This window comes from Bacillus rossius, chromosome 1, assembly GCF_032445375.1.
Source record: "Bacillus rossius redtenbacheri isolate Brsri chromosome 1, Brsri_v3, whole genome shotgun sequence".
Classification (NCBI taxonomy): Eukaryota; Metazoa; Arthropoda; class Insecta; order Phasmatodea; family Bacillidae; genus Bacillus; species Bacillus rossius.
In genome coordinates, this window is record NC_086330.1 from 1,125,384 (window position 1) to 1,147,857 (window position 22,474).

Here is a 22,474-nt window from a genome sequence, read left to right on the forward strand (position 1 = left end):
CTACGCGGTGACAGAACCGCTACAAAAGCTAGGATAATGCACTATGCGGCATATGAGCTGTTGTACAATTACACTAACACACGCTGATTACAAAACAAAACACGACACTAACATAACACTGTGAATTTGCCATGGCAGTCTCACAAGGGACGTGATTACTAGTTCGCTGGAGACGGCCAGCGCCGAAAGTTAATTGTCTTAGGAGGGTTCAATAAGTGTGGTCCTAAATGCGATTCTACACTTACGTGAGATTGTACCCGGCAGGTGTATGCGCGGCGATCTTAACGAAAACGAGTTGGCTGGAGTCGGCGAGTGCCGTAAATTGCGTGATCCGCGACGCGGTGCGGAATCACTAAGGAAACGGTCGAGATAAGCCCGGGTCTGCGAAATACACGCCGAGTCTACGTGGGCAGCAATGAATTAAAAAAGTTTGGTTATTAAATCAAGTGCAGAGTGAACGATCAGTGTAACAAAATTGAAGGCTGCTCATGGACACACGTAATTACGGCGCGGATTGGTTGGAGACTGCCGAACAAGGGAGGGAAACTTTCACCCCCTTTGTGAGTCGGTGCCAAAAACTTATATAAACTTAATTTGCTCTATTATAAGCTAAAAACCAGTTCCGGGTGCTCAATTAAAAGATAGCACCTGGTAATTGTGTGTGTTTAAGGCTTAACAACTGTTTTAGAAAATTTAATTATTTGATTTGTCGCATCAAGTTGGCGACTGTAAATTTATTAACATATTGTCTCACTGTGAACTGTTTTAGTGGGATTTCTCCTAATCTGACTCGATCATTGTCACGGGCACTTTAATTAAGGCCAGTGGCCGCGGTGACTGGTAATGAGGTTCGTTGTCTACTCTGTGCGTGCGGTGCTCGCATGGAGTAGCTACGACACACTCGTTTAACGCCTGTGAATTAATATTGTGTCCTAATGTCTTGTTCCTTAATTGTTTTATGTGGTTGAGCCCCCGGGGTTTCGTGCCCTGAAGTTTATTTGAGTCTAGTGGGGTCACGCCCGAGGCACTCACCTGACTCATTCCCGCTGGGCTAAGGGTGCGCTCCGAAAACGGGATCTGGTACTAGCGGTGCGGAACACAGGCTTAGAGGCCATGGTCGGGATGACGTCAATGCGTTCACATTAATTCCTTTGATTGTAGTGTTCTTTAAATGTTTTTATTGCTACCCTTTTTACATTAGTTAATCTTTAATAATAAATTAATTTCGTATTTTTAAATGCTCTATTTTGTAATTTAGTGTAATGTCATTTTTGGTTTGAAATGAATCCAACTTTATGTAATTGTAAAAATATAAGCCAAATATTGTACTGGATTTTGATTTTTGTTATTAATCTGTGTTTTAACGTATCATTTTGTTTACATGTTTATCTTTTTTATTATAATTTTTTTAATTGGGTGCAATACGTTCATTTGGTTTTTGTGAAAATTTTTGTTTTGGATAAATGTTTTCGTATAGAGTTATTTTCTGAGAATCTATCATGGTTGCCTACTATATGTTTTATGTTAATTTTCGCTTATACATATGGAAATTGACCGAGGTGTATTTTTGAAGTTAAGATTTTTCAGTTTTATTAAATAGTCTGAATTAATTGAATATGTATTAGTTTAAGTATTTTATTTGTAAGTACATCAGAACCATGGGTACCTTTATTGTCGTGTTTGTGTGTGTTTATGTTTAGGTACATAAGTTTTTATACTAAAATGAATTTAATTCTTTCGCATTGCAATTCATAAGTTTACAACTTTTAAGCGCCGTTAAATTGAAGAGATTCTGTTTCATAAAAGATGCTACAGCGATGATGATACGTGTTGTTTTTTCTTCGTAACTAATGTATTTATGAAAGTATAAATACAGTTTTTGAAATCGTCGAGAAGTATGTGTTCTCGTTAGTGTTGATGCAAGGGAGTAGCGTCTGCGGTATGAATGGGCTCCACTGTATGAATGCATTTGAACACTGGTAAGGCTGCTCAAGGCGTAACGTCTGTCATGATTTCCACCTTGCCGTCTCGTACACATGGACCTGGCGTGCTCTTAGTGTGGGGCACGCGACAAAACTTGATCACTTATAGACTCATTCAGATGCGTCCACGTAATTCTGCCCAGTACAGTTCTCATAGTTACATGTTTCACTTACTCTAAAATGTCAACGTTACTACAGCGCACATACGGTTTAAGCATGGCCAGACAAAGTCTGATCATAGTTCGTGAATAAAATGAAGTTGATGGATAAATAATGATTTACTGAAACAGTGAACCCATAAGTCAGGCATCTGGATGTGAGAAGAATGTTCTGGATTTATTAGTTTCAGAGTTACAATATCAGCGAATAGCAAAGTAGAAGTCCGTGGGGGCAGATGGTGTCTTCCTTCAGCCGAAGATGTAGAAGACTTGTGAAATGGTATCATGGCATTACTGGAATGGCATGGGTTGGTGTTTTCATGCCCTACAGAATGACTCAATTACATTTATTTCACATGTGCCACAGGTTATAGAGAAACAATACATACATAGGCTCAGAAAATAATCTATTCATATTATGACATGAAATATAAAAAACTAATACTTAAAAATTAAAATTAATTGAGAGTAATATTATTTTGAAGAAATACTAATGCCATGAAAGTCCTCTGCTTCTCTTGGAGGCATTCAGTCTGTCAGTTACTAATTGCACAAGTTTCACTTGGTTACTAAAGAGCCTGCTGAAAATATTGTTCTGGAGTGGGATAAAAATTCATTAGGCTTCAATTCTTAAATCGTCTTTAGGCTTAAATACACTTGTAAACTAGATGACTAAGGCATAATGTTAAGCCATGACCATCCATTGGCTTGCAAACAGGGTTCACATTCAGGGGTTTGAACCCACTTCGTTTCACAAGGGGCTCAGTCCTTGGAACAGTGCATGACATGTTATCTTTGAAAGATTTGTGCAATGGGAGTGCATGACTTGATGTAAGTTTTTGGACATACGCCATTGCCAAGAACTTTTTCTGTTGAAGAAAAACTAAAAAATTAAAAATAAAGAAATAAATGAATAATAAAATTTTGTGGTGTTTATATCCTTGTTGACAACAGCAATTTTTTGCTTAATTTTGCATTTTTTGTCTTTTTTTATTATTCATTTATTTCATTATTTTTCATTTTTTTAGTTTTTTAGTTTTTGTTCAACAGAAAAAGTGCATGACACCTCTGCAAAATTTCTCCATCTTCAACATTCTGCTATATACATCTCCACCATCTCCACCATCTGCCCCGAGCTTGTGTGAAAGAGTGGAAGAACATGGTACCCCTTCAAGGCTCTCGGGTCCCCGTTCACAGCCTGCTATGTGCTTCCTGCCCTTCACCGCTCTGCGCGTTCCTTCAGTGTCCTCCTCATACCCGGAGACCTTCGCACGGGCCTCATCCCCCGGCTTGCCAGCATCATCTACTCGTCAGCATGTTCTACATACAGAGTCATCGATAATGGTTGCCAGTTATTATAAAAGAAGTATACGTAATGGATAAACACGTGTGGCATCTTAAAATGCACAGAAAAGATTAAATTTGAGACTTAACTGAGTAAACTTCCATATTAGTGCCATTTTTAGCCCTGGGGATGTCTAGATGGTATTAAGTTTCCTGCCACATCTGAATCGCGACCACAGTTATATTTTCAGGTGCTGCAACGATCCCCACTTTGATTGTGCTGAATGCTTATTAGGCTTCTGCGAGCAGAAGATTTTCACTTCGAGTCGAGCTCGAGCGAGTTTGCTAAAATACTCGCGAGTATCGAGTCGAGTTCGAGTTTTTTTTTTTTTCAGTTTATTGCACATAAATTTACTGTGATGGAGTAATAAAATGTGAGAACTTTTGAGAAAAATATGGAAATAAAAAAAGAAACCATTATCATTGTTAGCCTACTAAATAGATAGACCTACATTAGAGGTCTGCGAGCCTAAGAATTTTACTTTGAGCCAAGCTCGAGCGAGCCTACTTAAAAGTTCTCGAAGCTTGAGCTTTTGTGATACAGTTACACTTTTGGGAAATTATTTTTACCATAAACTTAGTAGGTATAATGTTTGAATAAAGTATTAAAATGAAGTGGGCTTATTAATTTTGGGTAACTATTTACAGAGTGCTTTTATAATTTGCACTGCTAGGAAAAAAAACATGTTTTCCATTGAATCTAACCTGTTTCCATTGGTTCATTAGTAACTGATATCATCCAACTAACATAACCACAGTTTACAAGTACGTATATGTTTGTGTAAATGTAACATAACTTTGGAATAATTTCATCCTTGTCAATTTTTCTGGAGTCCTTACTGAGCTTCAACTAACTGAACACCAAAAATCATGTTGTTTGAAAAGTACATTCACATTGTTTCAACATTTCCACTTTTCGGCACAAAAATTCTGAGAGAGATTGTCATAGAGTATTAAATTCTGTTCTTCAATCTATCATGCAGAAAAATAATTTGTTCTGCACGTTCAGGAGTTAAATTAGCTCTACGATTGGAGATGGTGTTTACAGCAGATGAGAAGCATCTCTCGCTGGCAACCTGTGTGGCTGGAATGCTTTAGTAAAATTGTTGGTAAATATGTAGAGTCGCGGTATATGCGGAAAAAAAATGCTAAAATTCCGAAAATACTTTTATTCTATGCTCTTTCACTTCCTCTTTTCAAATCAACCGGCGGAGATAGGCAGGAGGCATCATTTTATGCAGAGGGTATTGGAAAGCTGGTGCATCGGTACAACAAATCCCTCAATCTGCACGGTGATTATGTGAAAAAATTGTGTAAAGATGTACGTTTCTTTTGACATTAAAATAATTTCCCAATTCATTCCCGTTTTTTTATTACAGCCGATCGGAGGTTGAAAAAAAATAACCCTCGTATCTTAAGGAAATTATCATTTCTAAAGGGTATTATTTTTAAATGGACAAAATGAGTTCTAGACTAATTCTGTGAGCGTGTAAATGTGTGCTGGTAGATTAACAAATGTCTAAGAGATTGCAGGGGTATAAATGCTATGGAACGGAGGCAGACTAATGTTTGAAGGTAGTGGGGTGGTCACACTGAGAACCAATCAGCCCTGGTATCAACTCTGTGTTACACAAACCTGTTGAGATCCATTGTGGTCCCTTGTTGAGTGGCAGGTTTTTTTATATTTAAAAAAAAAATTAAAATATACAACTGCAATAGGGGCTTATACCCTGTGGCAAGAAGACCCCCCTTCTACTTTATTTTCTCATTTATTTTAGCTTTCTCCTAAGGTCCTTCACACGTTGCGTTTCCAATACCTTCAGGCCCATTCCACTCTGGCCTTGCCCTCCTTTTTCTGTTTGCCTCCAGTCTCTGTGCCTTCCACTCGCGGTCTTTCCTCCTTCTGTGCAACCTATATCCCAGCTTCACCCATTGATTACCAACAGCCTCTACCTGCTTCCTCCTCTGTAGTGTTTCCCACACCAGCTCCTTGATCATCACTATTACCCTGCACTGTGCCTCCATCATGGGCCTGGCCAGTGTGCAGTACACTGTTCCCTTCAGTGTGCTACCAACCAGTCCCAGCCCTGCTTCCCCTTCTGTGCCACCAGCTGTACCTGCTCCAATCCCGGGTTGTGTGTATATGAACATCTGAATTCTCTGTGGACTGCATTTGGTAGGATTGATTTCGTGAATGGAACGAAAGTTGCTGCCATCTGTGGCAGATGGTGCAAACCAAAGTTCACAAAGCCAAAGAGATACTTTAATGTTATTAACTGTTTAATGAATTTTAACAAAATGGGCATTATTTTAATAAAAATTCTTGTCAAAAATCATAGCCAAAGCTGGTGTTTAGTATAATTTCAAGTCTGTTTGGCCCGTTTCATTATATATGTTAACCTTTCACTCTGCAAAATAAATTATTCTATTTTCAACATATGGGCTCGGCAGTGAATTTTAGCAGCGGTTGTGAAAATTACGTGTGAATAGCGTCAAGAAATGTAGTTGAAAACACAATTTGAAATATTTATCAAGCTAGGCATTATTTTAAAGAATTCTATGTTAAATTTCATGTCCCAGTTTTGTATTATAAGTTGATTTGCAAAATGAGACCACATGCATTTGCTTGTTACCAGGTTAGATTATTACATATCATTGGCGAGAACTGAAAGACTCCCACTTTTATTTATACCCTGCCTCCTTTATTGCCTGCCTCTTCCAGCAGTAAACTGCCTTATAAATCCTCCTCGTAAAATTTTGTTCAGTTAAATCTAACCACTTTCGTAATTTTAATGTCACTTACCCCTCCTCCATAACATATTTGTACGTATCTCAGAGGCAAACCAGCTGAGACGACACAAGTCGCCAGCCAATAAACTGGCGTTATTTGCCCGAGTACAGAGGACTGTGCAGTCCATCCTGAAGAGCAAGGAAACTGTGAAATTTTCTAGCCCCTGGTTGAGGTTGGTATTTGCCACACGTCTGACGTAAAGTTACCTACTCCCAATTATTTCACTCCGTCCAGTGCCAATGTATATTTGAGATGGAACACCAAGTGTCAGCTTTCTTCCAATACGTCGGTTGCGAACAGTAGGAGTAAGTGACATGAAGATTAATGCTTGGGAATGTTATTGGTGCACCTTATCATAGCCAGCTCTGCTGTAACCACGTGGCCTCTCATCCAGCCAACACCCACCGGTACCTGTCTCTCTCTCTCTCTCTCTCTCTCTCTCTCTCTCCCTGTCTCTCTCTCTCTGTGTCTCTCTCTGTGTCTCTCTGTCTCTGTGTCTCTCTGTCTCTCTCTGTCTCTCTCTCTCTCTCTCTCTCTCCTCCCCCCTCCCACACACACATGGTTGTCAGGCCTGCTAGCTCCTTCAGGCTCCTCCGCTGAGTGGGCAAACAGCTACTTTCAACATCTACATACTTAATTAGAGAATTAGCCGCTGTGTAAACTTAATGGCCAACTCAAATTATTAGTTCTTCCTCCTCACAGGACCTAGCCTCTGGGAGGGGATTATAACTCGTTTATAGTTGACTGTGACCACATCTTGGTTGACCAGACAGCCCCTACTCGTAGTTAATCTGAAATAACTTCCAGTTGACTACACACTCAAAGCCTCGGACACCTCTCCTGCATGGGCGAGCCCAACAAACTTAACGCTGACATCTTGGTGCAAACTTGTAACCTCGGGCCTCCTTCGCCAGAGCGAGTCCTGCCACATTGCCTGAACTGCCCGTCGTTCCGGAGCAGTCCAGTGCAGCATCAGTCACCCGCCGTCATCCTCGCCTGTGCATGCGGTCGCTTGCATCATGGCACAACCCGCACCGACACGGCATGTAGCACAGCATATCACCCTTTAAATTATTCAACTTTTTCCTCCTAACAAAAGACAATACACTGGACTGAAACTAACATCTGGATGGTTCTCACTCGCGGCTGTCAGGGTTATGCCAGTCGGGATGTTTGAGGGGCACGTCTCTTTGTGGGCGTTGTGTTTCAACGTTGTTGCCATGCACGCTTCTATCCTCGTCTGTTGCAGCGCCAGTTACTGTCGAAGGGTGCCAGCAGATATACCAGAGAGTTGTGCAGTCATAAACAAGTCCAAACGTAATGTGCAAGCGCAGGGAGCGTGTGGGCGTGTGCAGGAGCGCGCGATGTCGTTCAGCGCCAACAGCGATGCGACATTCAGCCTGAGCTCCGCGCTGTCGCGACTGCACACGGACGAGGGCAGCAGCGCGGGAGCGAGGGACACCCCTCAGAACATGCAGCCGTGCAACGCGCCCAGCAACCAGAGCCACCTGCACGGCGCGGCCCCCGCCCCCTCGCCCCCGCCCCCCAGCTCGGGCCCCGTCTACAACTGGCAGGCAAGCACACGTTTGGTTCCCGGGAGGTACTTTGTGTTTCTTTAAAAGAGACACTATTCATTTTTTTTTGATCCAGTAGGTGTTGTCAAGTCTACTGAAGTGTCTAGAAGTTGAAAGAAAAAAAGAAAACATTTTTGTCACATTCGTGTGTTTGGCTGCAATATTGTCAATGTTCAGTGGCTGGAATGTTCTATGTCTTTTATGAAGTTATCATTCGTACAAAGTTCAAGTACTATAGTTTGGTACAGGGATTCATTGAAGCACAGTATTGAATAAAAAAAATATATATAAATAATTCAGTGTCAAACCATGTACGTACTCCAAAGTTATTGAAGCATTTTTCACGTAATTGAAATTTTTGGCTAGACATGAGGTTTAGTGTGATGTTCAACGAGGCACTGCGTTTTCAAATAGTGGACGTTTGCAAATTGCTCCTGAGTTGTGCTGGTGATCTGAAGGGGGTCAGGGGTCAGTGGCATGGCCAGATAACAGCCACTGAGCTGTGTCGGTTCTGGTGTCAGCATGAGCACTGGAGCTCATGGCTCCTGACTTCGTGATTGGTGCGTTCTTGAGTGTTTGTGTTGGTGCCATTGACGGCCATTTGCTGATTTGGAATAGATTCACAGGAAACTAAGTATTCAAGAAAATATGTATACTTATATGCAAGTATCTTCTTCTGTCAAATTTTCACAAAATTTAAAACACTACAGTCACTGTGAGGTTCAAAGGGTATTCTCACAAGAGGTGTAGCGTCTGTATAATTACTGCCAACTGCAGTTCCCTGCTCTTCACTTCATCTCTCGTTATTTGTAATTGTGTTCAAGTTAAATAACAGAAAAATTTACAGTAGCTCAGTGGTTGAATATAGTATATCTTTAGATTAGCATTTGCATTCTGAACCAAGTATTTCTTGTGGCTAAATGCAGTGCTTCCTGTAGCTTAAGCGATGTAGTAAACAGCATCTTAAAGATCGGCAGGACTGCTCTCGAGCTGTAGCTGCTGCTCTGCCTGTGCACTGCTGCCCTGGATTCCTCGAAATAGTTACATCAGAAGAACAAATAGCCCTTTGCCTGTTGTGTTTTGTCTGTCATTGCTGCAGTGTGGGCGGTATTAATCATCGTTGATGGTGATGTTGCAGGCGACCAAGACGACGGTGAAGGAGAGGTTTGCGTTCCTGTTCAACAACGAGATCCTGTGCGACGTGCACTTTGCGGTGGGTCGCGACGTGCAACAGCAGCGCATCCCCGCGCACAAGTTCGTGCTGTCGGTGGGCAGCGCGGTGTTCGACGCCATGTTCAACGGCACGCTGGCCACGCGCGCGGACGAGATTGAGCTGCCCGACGTGGAGCCAGCCGCGTTCCTCGCGCTGCTCAGGTGCGCTGCCGTGTCGCTAGTCGGCCAGTGAGAGGGAGCCGGCGGCGTTCCTCGCGCTGCTCAGGTGCGCTGCCGTGTCGCTAGTCGGCCAGTGAGAGGGAGCCGGCGGCGTTCCTCGCGCTGTTCAGGTGCGCTGCCGTGTCGCTAGTCGGCCAGTGAGAGGGAGCCGGCGGCGTTCCTCGCACTGCTCAGGTGCGCTGCCGTGTCGCTAGTCGGCGCCGGCTCCTCTCCCGAGGACTGGCTCGCAGGCAACAGCTGCTCCTGGGCAACTGTGTATCAGAACAAGGCACCAGCAGTGCTGATAAAGTCTCAGGGCTCAGGACACAGCCAACTGTCTGGTCAGAGGGGCTGAGGCGGCGACTATGCTGGGTTGGTGGCCCCAGCCTCTGGTCATTGCCGAAGCTCTAATACCCTACCGATCAACAACAGGGAGCGATCCCTCACAGTTCAGTGTATTAAAAAGCTCTGGAATGTTTAACCAAGAGAACTGGAAGATACTCCCACACTACCCTTCAAGGGCGCATAAAGGGAGGGGAACGTTGAGTAATGCCGGCCGCAAGGTCGGAATATATCTGTGATGCAGAACAGGACATAGGGTAGTTCAACGTGTTTCAGCCCGAAGTTGTACATATAATATAATTGTGAACAATTAAGTTTTTGGAAAAGCTGTATAAGAAAAAAAAATATGAAGTGTTTTAATGCAGACGTAGTTTGGGAAATTATAAGAAAGTGTGAGCATTTTTGTAAAAAAAATTTTGTGCTCACCCGATCCCAGCAATCTTTGGTTTTTGTTCAGTTTTTAAATAATGGAATCTAAAATGTAAGTTTGATGTCAAGCTTGTGCATCTGTGGGTCAGTGTATGCTAGACTTCAGACCACTTCCTTCCACAAAGGGCAAGCTGGAGTTTGCGTCGGTTCTCGTTCCCTCCAGGTGTACGTACGTCGTTCCATGTATTGTTTTGACATGAAGTGTGGTACTTTCGTTGGTGATGTATGAATGGGTGTTTGTTGGGTCCCACCAGGAATCGAGCCTGGACATCAGCGTGAGACCGCGTGTTCCCTCTCTCGCCGCCCGGCACCGTCTCGCGATGCGTCTGTGGTGTGCGTGCCGCAGGTTCCTGTACTCGGACGAGGTGCAGATAGGCCCGGAGACGGTGATGACGACGCTGTACACGGCCAAGAAGTACGCCGTGCCCGCGCTGGAGAAGCACTGCGTGGACTTCCTCAAGTCGAACCTGGGCAGCGACAACGCCTTCATGCTGCTGACCCAGGCCCGCCTGTTCGACGAGCCACAGCTGGCCGCGCTGTGCCTCGAGACCATCGACAAGAACACGGCCGAGGCGCTGGGCGCGGACGGCTTCACGGACATCGACCTGGACACGCTGAGTGCCGTGCTGGAGCGCGACACGCTGCGTGTCCGCGAGGCCAAGCTCTTCCAGGCCGTGTGCAGGTGCGCCAGCACTCGCTCAGTTCGGCCTTCACCAGGTCTCGCGAAGAGTGCTGGAAGTCTTTATTCCTTACTTTTTTTTGGTGGCCACTAAATTTGTTTGTGTTGTATCAAAAATAATAATTTTGTATGCCATAGTAATCTCATGTATATCATCACTAGATCATTGAAGAAAAAAATACATCCTGCTTGTAGAATTTATATTTCATTTTGTAGCTACAGCTTAAATAATTATGAAGCATAGTTATTCTGTTTAAGTATATGAATTATTCATATATTAAAAAGGAACAATGTTGAAATTGATAGAAAATGATTCCATTACAGGCAAATAGCTTAGTATGAAGAAAACTAGTTTAAACTGAAATTTATATTTTGATGTTTAATACTCTTTGGCTCGGATCGTTCCATTTAACGTGTTGAACGTGTAAGACACAATTATTTGTTGTTTGGTAGCATTTACTTGTGTCAGGAAAAAAAAAGTTTAAGACCATAGACAACATCAACAAAAACATGGGAACTGTTAAGCTATGGAAATAATTAGTGGTGCACCGATATGACTTTACCGATTACCGATTCGATTACCGATTATGAGAGAAATAATCGGCAGATACCGATTCAGTTACCGATTATAATGACATTTTTTTAAGTGTAATAATGCACACAAAATTTTTTATTCCCATGTGAATTTAATAACAAGATTAGGTAAAATCGAGAATACAGTTATCATAACAGTATAAAAATATATAAAATACACTATTAAGTAGGGATGGGGCGAATCCTGATTTCCTCGAATCCGAATCCTAACTCGAATCCTCGACTAGAATTGCCGAATCTCGAACCCAAACCCGAATCTTTTAATAGATGATGTCCACATATCTAATGTAAGTGAGATGTATTCTGCTTGCACTAAAAGTCCCTTGACTTTATCACAAGTAGTTTGGTACATTTCTGGTATAAGTGTATATAAAGACAACAATTTTTTCTTGAGAAATTTCAGTTTTTGTACAGATTAGCGGTTAGGATTTTTTCTATAAATAAGCTAGAGGTCTGCGAGCCTAAGAATTTTACTTCGAGCCGAGCTCGAGCTTTTGTGGTACAGTTACACTTTTGGGAAATTATTTTTATCTTAAACTTAATATCATGTTTGAATAAAGTATTAAAATGAAGTGGGCTTCTTAATTTTGGGTAACTATTTACAGAGTGTGTTTACATTTTGCACTGCTAGAAAAAAAAAACATTTTTTTTCATTGAATCTTACCTGTTTCCATTGGTTCATTAGTAACTGATATCATCCAACATAACCAAGTATATGTTTGTGTAAATGTAACATATCTTTGGAAAAATTTCACCCTTGTCAATTTTTCTGGAGTCCTTACTGAGCTTCAACAAACTTGCACCAAAAATCATGTTGTTTGAAAAGTACATTCACATTGTTTCAACATTTCCACTTTTCAGCACAATAATTCTGAGAAAGATTGTCACAGAGTATTAAATTCTGTTCTTTAATCTATCATTCAGAACAATAATTTGTTCTGCACGTTCAGGAGTTAAATTAGCTCTACGATTGGAGATAGTGTTTCCACCAAAAGAGAAGCGTCTCTCGCTGGCAGCCTGCTTGGCTGGAATGCGTTAGTAAAATTGCTTAACCTCAAAATTAGTGTCATAAATATCTGTAACTGGTCATTAAAGTTTAATCAATTGAAAGTAATAAAAATAAAAACATTTTACTTCATTCAATTAACACTTGCAAAAAAAAACATACACACAATAAACCTACATGGAAATTAAAGTCTTTTTCAATATCCTGAAGTCTGAAATATGTTTACTCATGTCATTAAATGTAGAGCTGTATTGAAGAAGCCGATTTTGCCAATATTTAGTTGAATCGGCATTTCTGCCGACTTCCGATACAGTACGCTCGTTAATTTTCGGCCGATATTACTGAAAAACGAAAGACACTGCCATCATAACCTAAAAATCCACGAGTACCATTTTCACTTTTCGTAGTAGTACTGCATTCTTTCAGATCGCATTATTTCTTAGCAACATGTGCCAACCGTACATATCAAAGTTTAACATCCTTTTTTTTTTTTAACAATGTTCTTTAATTTAATATGTCATAAATAAATAATACATTACTATCACGGTAAATATACATCTCAGTTGTTACGGTAACTATAGTGCAAATATGGTAGCTATCATGCTTCTGTAGTAATTATGGTATTCTACAAAGAATCTTTAGTTCTTTTTATGGTAATTATCTTAAAATAACTATTGGGTTTGTACTGTAGTTATGGTACATCATCCATATTTCTTCGTATGTTGTTGTTCATTTGTCTTTTCTTCATATTTACGTGTGCCATTATTTGTAGAGGTGTAAAAGTAACGAAAAAATGTGTACCCGTATGTATTCGTTACTATAACAATTAGTACTCGTTACTTTCGTATCGTTACTCGTTACTTCTGATACCGCATGACATGGCACATGCTATGTTATGTAACAGCATCGAATCGAGTCGTATTTCGTACGCGTACAGTATGACGTCGCGTAAATAAAAATAAATCGAATATAAACAATTAAAAATATTTGTTAATTAACAGCTTTTGTTAACCAAGAAACAATTAACTCTCATTAGAGCGGCTTTATTATAATATATCTTTTAAGATAAGAACATAAAACGTGAAAATACGCGAATATAAAAAACAAAAACATACATATTTATAATTTGTAAAAATTACTTTCTTACGTTGTTTCTGTTCGAATCTAAAACTTTGTCTACACACACACAATACCTTTAATAAACAGTAAAAAACTTGGACGACGAATTTCCAAATCATACTTTTATTTATAAACAAACATCGTTCTTTGTAACGAATACGCGCGCGCATGCGTGAAACATACGAAAGATGCGAGTAACGAAATGCATTCGTGTGTAACGTTTCGTTACTCGTTACTAGATGGCGCACCCGTTACTCAGTAACGAATACATACGGTTTGCTACAGCTCTAATTATTTGAGACAAGAAGTTTCAGAAAAAATTTTAACGGACATTATATCACACATTTAATGGCGTAAATGACGAGACCTCGGGCAATTTAAACGCTTTATACGGAAAAACCTACCATGCGGGACCTCGTAAGCGAGTTTTACTGTATTTTTTTACCGTAAATAGTAAAAACCGAATCCTTTGACGAATCCTATATCAGACCCGCTGAACCTTCGAATCCCTAGGATTCGGCGGATATTGGATTCGGTCGCCCCATCCCTACTATTAAGTCATTGCAAAGTGTAAATTAAATTAACTTCTATTTATATTTGTTATTGTAAACAACTTGAACTACAGTCTAATAATTGTAATTTACAGTGGGTAAGTTTTTGTTGCGGAAAACTAGCATTATTATCGACTATCACATAAGGTTACATCGAGAAATTACCGTTTAAAAATGTAAAAATGCTGCTTTATTTTGTTCACGTGAGTTTATAGAAAAATGTTTCCAAACTTCACTTTTTTTTCTCCCTACTCGCCATCTCACTATAATTATATAAAAATGACTAAAAACCAATACTAGCACATGTGATTTTATTTATGTTGACTGAATATATAAAATTATAAAACACTTTTTCACTTTTCACGTCATAAAAATAACAAACGGATAATGTTACCAAAGACGCCCATAACGAGTTTGTAAAACCCAGTGATAAAAACTAGAAGGTATCGGGACCACGATTTTGAACCGCTACTACGACTCGAAAAGATCGATTGTCATAGAATCCACTGCAACTGTTTGTGGTATTTTGATTGTGTGCCATATATTTTACGTCTCTGGCTATAGGTAATGTACAAGGCCACTAAACAAAAGACTAAACGTAAATAAACGTGTAGGAAAAATGTCTTTTATTGTTCGAGGCAATGAGATTTATTTAACTTAACGAAATATCTGTAATTATGATATGACGGAGTTAGATGAATTTTGTAATATATACAAATATTACCGTATTTCATCCTAAAAATTGTGTAACAAAATATTACACGGTAAAAACCTACTTAATTACGCCGGGACGTAAATAATCGGCAAAGTAATCGTTAAGATAATCGCCGATTACGATTCATCGGTATCCGCATCGGTGCACCACTAGAAAAAATGTTAACACGTTAGTTGAAATGATGTTCACAACAATATTTAGATGATTTATCTACCACCATTTTCACATAGCAATAGCTTACTTGCTTCATTTATCTATAACACTAGACATGACTTGCAAATCAAAAGAAAAGTAATCAAACACACAGTAAAACCCAGTTGTTGCTTCCTCCTTTTGGTTCCCGGGAAGAGCGTTGTGTTGGTGCGGAGGTCGCAGTAAATATTTTGAACCGTTTGCCCCACCCTTTCTTTGCAGTGCACCGTTTTCAAGGTACATTTGACGAGAAAGTTGTGAAATTTAATGTATGTAAAATGAGAACCGCTTTGTGTAGGAATATGTGTAAAAGCTGGGAAAAATAAAAACAAAAGTCTTTTAATTCAAAGCATTACAAACCGTGTTATTTTTTGTGTTTATTGTGATAGTGGATTGTTCATGACTAGTAACAACAGGAGCACAGCGCGAGCAAGCGACATCACAGTGGTTGGTGGCCGGCAGACGCACAGACTTGCCGATGCCACGGAGCCATATCTGTGATAGGGGGAAGGGGTGTCCACTGTGTCATGTGCAGTACAGCACTCGTCTAGAGACACGCAGCGCAACTCGCTTGAAGTGAAATTTTGGCCAATTTCATTTCAACTTTTGTTTTTCACAGTTCCTCAAAAAGGGGTCCTAATAAATTGGGTTGAACGATGGGCAGTTGGGTTTGCTGTAAGTGCCAGATTGAAGTGAAAATTCATTTGAAATGTGTATGTCATATTGCTGAATGGGTCAGAATGATGGTGGCAGGTGGTCGGAGGCGGAGTGCGGCCGCCAGCAGCTGCCGGCGGCTCCCGAGAACCAGCGCTCCGTGCTGGGGCGAGCCCTGTCCCTGGTGCGCTTCCCGCTCATGTCGGTGGAGGAGTTCGCGGGCGGGGCGGCCCAGTCGGGCCTGCTCACGGACCGCGAGGTGGTCTCGCTCTTCTTGTACTTCACGGTGAACCCCAAGCCGGCGGTCGGCTTCCTGGAGGTGCCTCGCTGCTGCATGACGGGCAAGGAGCAGACCGTGAACCGCTTCCTGCAGATCGAGAGTCGCTGGGGCTACAGCGGCACCAGCGACCGCATCAGGTGAGGCCGCGTGGTTGTTCACACACCTTGCAGCTAGTCATATTTATTTGACTAACAAATTGTGAAAGTACAGTAAAACTTATTAGCTGTCCATAGTTCGCTAAATGTGTACATTGTAAAATGGAAAAATGGTATTATTTTCTTATGTTAACTAAGGCCAAAGACTATAGTCGTGGAGTTGTATTTATTAAAAACCAACATAGGTTAATTACTTGCGCAATATTCAACCACATTATTATTATTTAACCCAAAGTTAAAAACTGGCATAAGGATCGCACTGCATTTTTTAAAACTAAAAATCGACATAAAAAGTACGGCCCATGCGCGAGTATATACTGTACTCATCCAGGTCATTGTTTGGTAACCTAACCTGCAACACATTTTGCCTATACGCTTCTGCTAAGTGATTCAATTTAGGTCACTTCCCCAAAGGCTTTACATTCCCTTCTCTTATGCATTCTTTGACAACTCCTGCACTGGAAGATGTTCTCTCGCTATCATCGCTTGCTTCTCTCCACTCCTCTTGGAACTACCCTCTTTTATAGCATAATCGTCGCATGCGCGTAATCGTCGCATCCATATTTGAGGCCGTCAAAATTGAGATAATAAAACTTCTCGCGTAAACTCGCATGATGTTTTTGGTCCCGTTAGTAGATGCCGAGCGCTTTGTGTAGGTATCTTTTCCATATAAAACAATGTATTTTAAAGTAGAAATCTAATATTTATTCGGTCATTACCAGTTACAGTAGAACCCTGTTATAATGAATCTGAAGGGAGTAGTTTATATGTTCACTATAGAGGGGAAACTTTATATCTGGGAAAACTTTTATATTGGCAATACATACTCAAAAGCATAATCTTAACTACACATAGGCCTAAGCCAAGAAAAGAACGAATGAAAATACTCAAAGCAACAGTTTTATGAGCAAATGCAGATATTATTTTTAATACACTATACATGTACAAACTTTCTATTAATGGTTCTTCGACATCGGCGTATTTTCCTTTTTTTAGGCGTTTAATACTCTGTGACGTATTCGCAGCTTGAGAAAGAAGATTGTTCAGCTTGTTTAATATTGTATTTAATGTGGATGTTGCAATTCCCAGTTCCTTTGATATTAACACGTGCGGGATAGTGGGGTTGGAGTCTACCTTTTTAATAACGTCCAGTTTATCTCGCACAGATAATGCCTTACGTTTTTTAACACGTATTTCACCCTTTTTTATGTACGTATTTCTTATTGAAGCACATTTGCAGCTTAATAAGACGAAATTCTTTTTACCGTCAAAAGTAAATAAATGAAAAATAACGAGTCTGGCGCATCAAAGATCACTACGTATCATTTAGTATCGCAGTTGCTAAAGCTGAAACGAAAATTTCTTACTTTCTATGGAAAAATTTAGTCCACAGAGTTCTATCTAGTGGTAGTCTTACGAACCTTACTCGATCAAAATGTCCGGAACGTGAACAATAAAAATGAGACGAAAAATATTGAATTTGTTGCTATAATGTACATACGTATTAGTGTGGCGGTAATTTATGTTTAATTTTGATAACTTATTAAATGTACACGCGTTCGCCCATTCTTTAACTATGCAGGGAAAACTATTTTTTATTTTCACCAAACTGAACACCATTTCTGGCTACACGTAGCCTACCGAGGCCACTCGATTACGACTTGTTTATAATATGAACAGTGGACAATCGAGTAGCATATTGCGGAGAAAAACGTTATGTGATCCAGAATAGACGTTTTGTGAAAATACTTGTAATTATATGAAAATATTTGAGATAAATGTTTATTATGTCGGCAAAATTTGTTCGTGGTACACGGGAAAACGTATCAACATTGACAAAAGTTGTGCGCTATATCCAATAAATTAATACATAACCTCACATCATTTTGCTAGGACCGAGACGGAAATTCACAATAAACGGGAATTCATTATAGGCGGGTTCACTATAAACGGGTTCTACTGTACTTAATTAATTAACGGAAAAATACGAAGTTGTCTGACGTGTAAATTTTCTTATAAAGACGTTTTTAAACGTTATTTCCTTTATCCGATTGTCTGCGTTGCCGCGGCGTACTGCTTATAAAAATATAGCCAGTGCATCATTCATGTTTGGTTATGTTGCTTCCCGTATAGAGTGCGCACACGTAGTCGAAAATCGATATCTCGCCGATTGAATGCAACGCACGCTCTCTGTCAGGTGCCGAGTTAACTACATTTGATAGCCCGCATTCTTTTGTGGCAAGTGTGTACTACGACACGTTAGTTCACGTCAGATTCAAGTGGCTTGCGTTCGCGTTAGAGTTTTGGTTTTTCTATTTAAAGTTGAAAGGTTTTTGTTTAATGAATTATTAATATAGATTGTTTGGCGTGCTCTTGTATACTCCACCTTTTTTTAAAATAAACGTACTTCTCATGAACGGGTTTTGTTTTTATGAATAACTTTACCTAACAAAAAAAAATTTTCCCCGCATAATCGTCCCACCCCTACTTTTCAAACTTGATTTTAGAATAAAATGTGCGACGATTATGCGAGAAAACACGGTACTTCTGTGACGATTATGCGAGAAAACACGGTGCTTCTGTTTGTTTACCCAAGGTCCCTTTTATTCACCATGTGCCGTATTATCTGTTCGCGCAACAAACATTCTTGAAGACTTTTATCACATGTACCCAGGACAATTCTGTCCTACTCTACGCTGTCTGCAACTCTTTGTTAGCTTCGTTAGAGCGGGCAAAATGAGTTAAAACTCTCCATCTTCTTGAGATCGGCTATGAAACTTAAATTGTTCCACCTCAATATTCTTTACTGAGTCACAATAGGAGAAAATGCTTGCAAAACTTATCAATACCCTTTTTGTCTTCTTGCAATAAATCAAGTGTTGTACGCTTTCACTGCCTCGTCGCTGTAACATTTTACAACATAGCTATTTTAACTTGAGATTGCTTTGAGACATAATGTGTAGCTCGCACGAGAATCTCAAAACTTTGTTTAAACCTTGGAAAATTCTCATAGACATTGCCATCCAGAATCAGTTGGCGATTGTGGCTCGAAAGATTCCATCTGTTGTCATATCATTTCCCTGAATTAATCCTACGAACTGCGCTATTATTACTTCTTTACTTGCTATCATTCTTACCAACCTCCAAACTAGTCCAAACTCATAAAAAAGGATGTTTTTTGTATTTGAATGGTTTTTATAATTTGCTTATTTTCATTGATGGCCCATAAATGGGTTATTTTTCAATAACACAGCATAAGGATCCTGGCATTGTCTTGCTAAATTATTTTCCTTCTGTGGCACTAGGTGTTAGTTAAGGGTTTTCTGGTTTATTATTCTCATCTGAAAATCAGAGTGGTGAAAGGAAATGTATTATTGTTGGTTGGCCCTACACAATTTGTTAATGTTGCATTATCCTCCGGATGGTTTTTGAAGCCCCTTGAATAGTTAACGATACCCTCCTCGTTCATCTGTCATGTTTTCATCTTCCTGCCCCCCACATACACCATCAAGTATAGCTATTATAATATCACCAAACAAAAACCCATATTTTGTATCAAGTTTAAATAAATTAACAATAAAAACTAACCCAAGTGTGAAGTAAAACAATCTTAGCGTAGAGTGTACTGATAACTATCGCAGCGTAGTGCACTGAGACCACAAAAGAGAGCTGCCTATCAAATGTAGTTCACCCGGGCTCAAGGCTGCATGCAAGCTATCGATACACGACTGTGTGCTCCATACAGGCATGAGCCTAACCAGACATTTCATTTTCATTGCGCCACACAGCGGCAGCGGAACAAATTAAAGTTGTAATATTTGAAAACTTGTCTGGAAGAGAATGTACTCATTTACTTGTTAAATAATTAAGTAAACTATAATTTTTCGGTTAAAAAAAAAAAAAAAAAATTACAACTTGTTACATAGAAAATAAAAATTCTCACCTATAGAGAAAATGGTGGGAACACAACATTTGACCATATTAGATGAGAAATTGTATTGTGTGGGACTTGTTTTAAAATCAGTTTTACGGTAATAATAATAATAAGTAAGTAAGGAGAAAAAATGATTGAAGGAGGCTTGTGAGATCAGTACAGTATGTTGTGAGTGGAACTTTTTTTTTCTCTCTGTGTGTTACTTATAGTAACTATTAAAAGATGAAACACAGAACATGCACCAACGGACTTGAGACCCAAGTGCGGAGGATTGATGGGTCGTGTCTTCGACAGGTTCATCGTTGACCACCGCATCTTCGTGGTGGGGTTCGGGCTGTACGGCTCGATCCACGGCCCGACGGAGTACGAAGTCAACCTGCAGGTGATCCACACGGCCACGGGCAAGGTGATGGGCTCCAACAACACCAGCTTCAGCTGCGACGGCTCCAACTTCACGTTCCGCGTGATGTTCAAGGAGCCGGTGGAGTGCCTGCCCAACACCAGCTACACCGCGTCCGCCACTCTCAAGGCGAGCATCTCCTGCCCGTGTCTTGTTTCAACTGCACGTGGTTTACAATTTAAACGAGGTATCTGCCGATACGGGTCCTTATCTGCATCATGGGAGACTTCACACCGGACCACAATATGGTACACCAGCCTCCGTTCAGTCTGAGATCGGAGGAGTGTAAAAGCCCTGGTTCAAATCCCGGATATAAACGTCCCATTGAAGACGTCAGCGTAATGACCCGAGGCTTGCTGCGAAGTGGACTGAAGGATCATCTGCACTGTACTGGGGTCGAACTGTACCCCAGGAGGAGCAATACTTGCGCTAGACAACAGGTGACAAGGCTCCAAGCGCTAGGTTGAAGGAACAGGGACTCTAGGTTGTTGAACTGTTCTTTTAAACAAAGGCCAAGGTTTTAAATTGCAACAATATATGATAATTTTATTCTTTTCAATTTATGAAAACCATAATTAGTCACTAACAAGCAGCACGGGAAATTGTGTAAACATGTAAATATCTTTAGAACAATATCAAAATTTATGATGCGAATGTACTTAAATGGGACTGCCCAAGAATTATTAATAGCTTTGTTAGAAAATATCTTTACTATTAAAAAATAAAATATTATTTTAGTGTCATGTCTTCTGATCAAAATTTTATCAAGGAATATTTTATTCTTCTTATCAAGAAAAACAATATTTTTTTCAAGAAGTAAAGCATTAGTTTTAATGATGTGCCCACAAAATTTATTTTCTATAATCAATTTCATGCTTTTTTTTTCCATTCTTCATGATATTACATTTGCCTGGATCCCTAACTTAGTAGCTGGTGCAGAATTAACTGAACCAGGGAGTTTCAGATTACAGAGCTTTTCAAGATCTCTTAAAGTTTAAAGATTCAATATACTTAATAGTACATACGTGAAAACATTAGAAGAAATATTAATCAACTTCATTCAAGGGACTTCACCGTTTAATCTTCAACATTACTCAAATAAAGCCGACTCTGAAACATTTTAAACCGTGCAGTATTCAAATATCCAAGGTGGTTTGTTAGTAGTGATTACTTTCTTATTTCTATTTACATAGCATATTAGTAAACATGAATGAAATAAATAATTATTAAAAAGATATACATATCCAAAATGTTAGATTTGTTAGTAAATTCAAGTAGAGTGCCTCCCGTGATGTGACGGTGTGCCGCGTGCTGCGTCTGCGCAGGGACCCGACTCCCACTACGGCACCAAGGGGCTCCGCAAGGTGACCTTGGACAGCCCCAGCGGCGGCAAGGTGATGTTCCAGTTCTCGTACGCGGCGGGCAACAACAACGGCACCTCCGTGGAGGACGGCCAGATCCCGGAGATCATCTTCTACACCTGAGCCCTCGCGTCGCACCGCCGAGACGTTCATTACCTGTAACTGTTTAGCGAGTATTGTGAACAGCCAACAAATTTATATTTATTATTACTGTCAGTTGGGTACATGTTCATTCACACGTAAACCGCACATAAAAAATGTATGTTACAATAAAAATTCAATAAACTGAAGGCATGTACTCGGCAGGTTCTCCTCAGCCGTGCGCCTACGAAGCAGATCAGAGACGTGGCTCGTGAGCGACATCCGGGTCTTGTGTGCTTTTCTGAGTTGTGTCTATATTGTCTTTGTAGATGACATGAAGTTTCCACAGTTATTATTATTGTTTAAAAATTAAACGGTGTCAAAAATCAGAACTTTGTGAATTAGGTATGTTGTTGCGATTAGACAACCATATAATTTTATAATCAGGTTCTTAAAATTAATTATATGTAGCAAATCATGCAGGAGCAGTAGTGATGTGAAGGCCTCTTCGCAGATGAAACATACCGTATTTACTCGCATAATGCCCGCAGTAATTTGGCTACATTTTTGACAAAAAAAATGGGGTGCGGACATTATGAGGTGCAGTCGGGAAAAAAAATGTTTTCCTCAAAATTTTACATGTTCTGTGTAGAGTAAAAAAATTGTTCTCTCATAATTAGTTTACTAGTACCCTGATTTTACGTTTGCTCACGGTTCCGTGGATTGCATTAGTAAAATCGCTGCTTCATATACAGTCAAACC

The 22,474-nt window shown here is 40.1% G+C and overlaps 2 protein-coding genes across 2 annotated transcripts in view; one reads left to right on the top strand and one right to left on the bottom strand.

Moving 5' to 3' along the window:
- Nucleotides 1-1,452: 1,452 nt before the first annotated feature.
- On the top strand, nucleotides 1,453-22,101 carry LOC134530960 (BTB/POZ domain-containing protein 2-like). The gene is made up of 7 exons (XM_063366333.1): nucleotides 1,453-1,641; nucleotides 7,631-7,849; nucleotides 8,988-9,223; nucleotides 10,338-10,673; nucleotides 15,601-15,918; nucleotides 20,165-20,399; nucleotides 21,596-22,101. Exons 2-7 carry the CDS (start codon nucleotides 7,640-7,642, stop codon nucleotides 21,752-21,754), a joined length of 1,494 nt encoding a protein of 497 aa, XP_063222403.1. The 5' UTR covers nucleotides 1,453-1,641; nucleotides 7,631-7,639; the 3' UTR covers nucleotides 21,755-22,101.
- LOC134530951 (tRNA-uridine aminocarboxypropyltransferase 2) overlaps nucleotides 21,710-22,474 on the bottom strand; it is a 32,892-nt gene continuing 32,127 nt past the window's right edge. Inside the window, exon 5 of the transcript XR_010074899.1 lies at nucleotides 21,710-21,793. The gene's annotated coding sequence lies outside the window, so the exon portion shown is untranslated. The remainder of the gene's footprint in view (nucleotides 21,794-22,474) is intronic.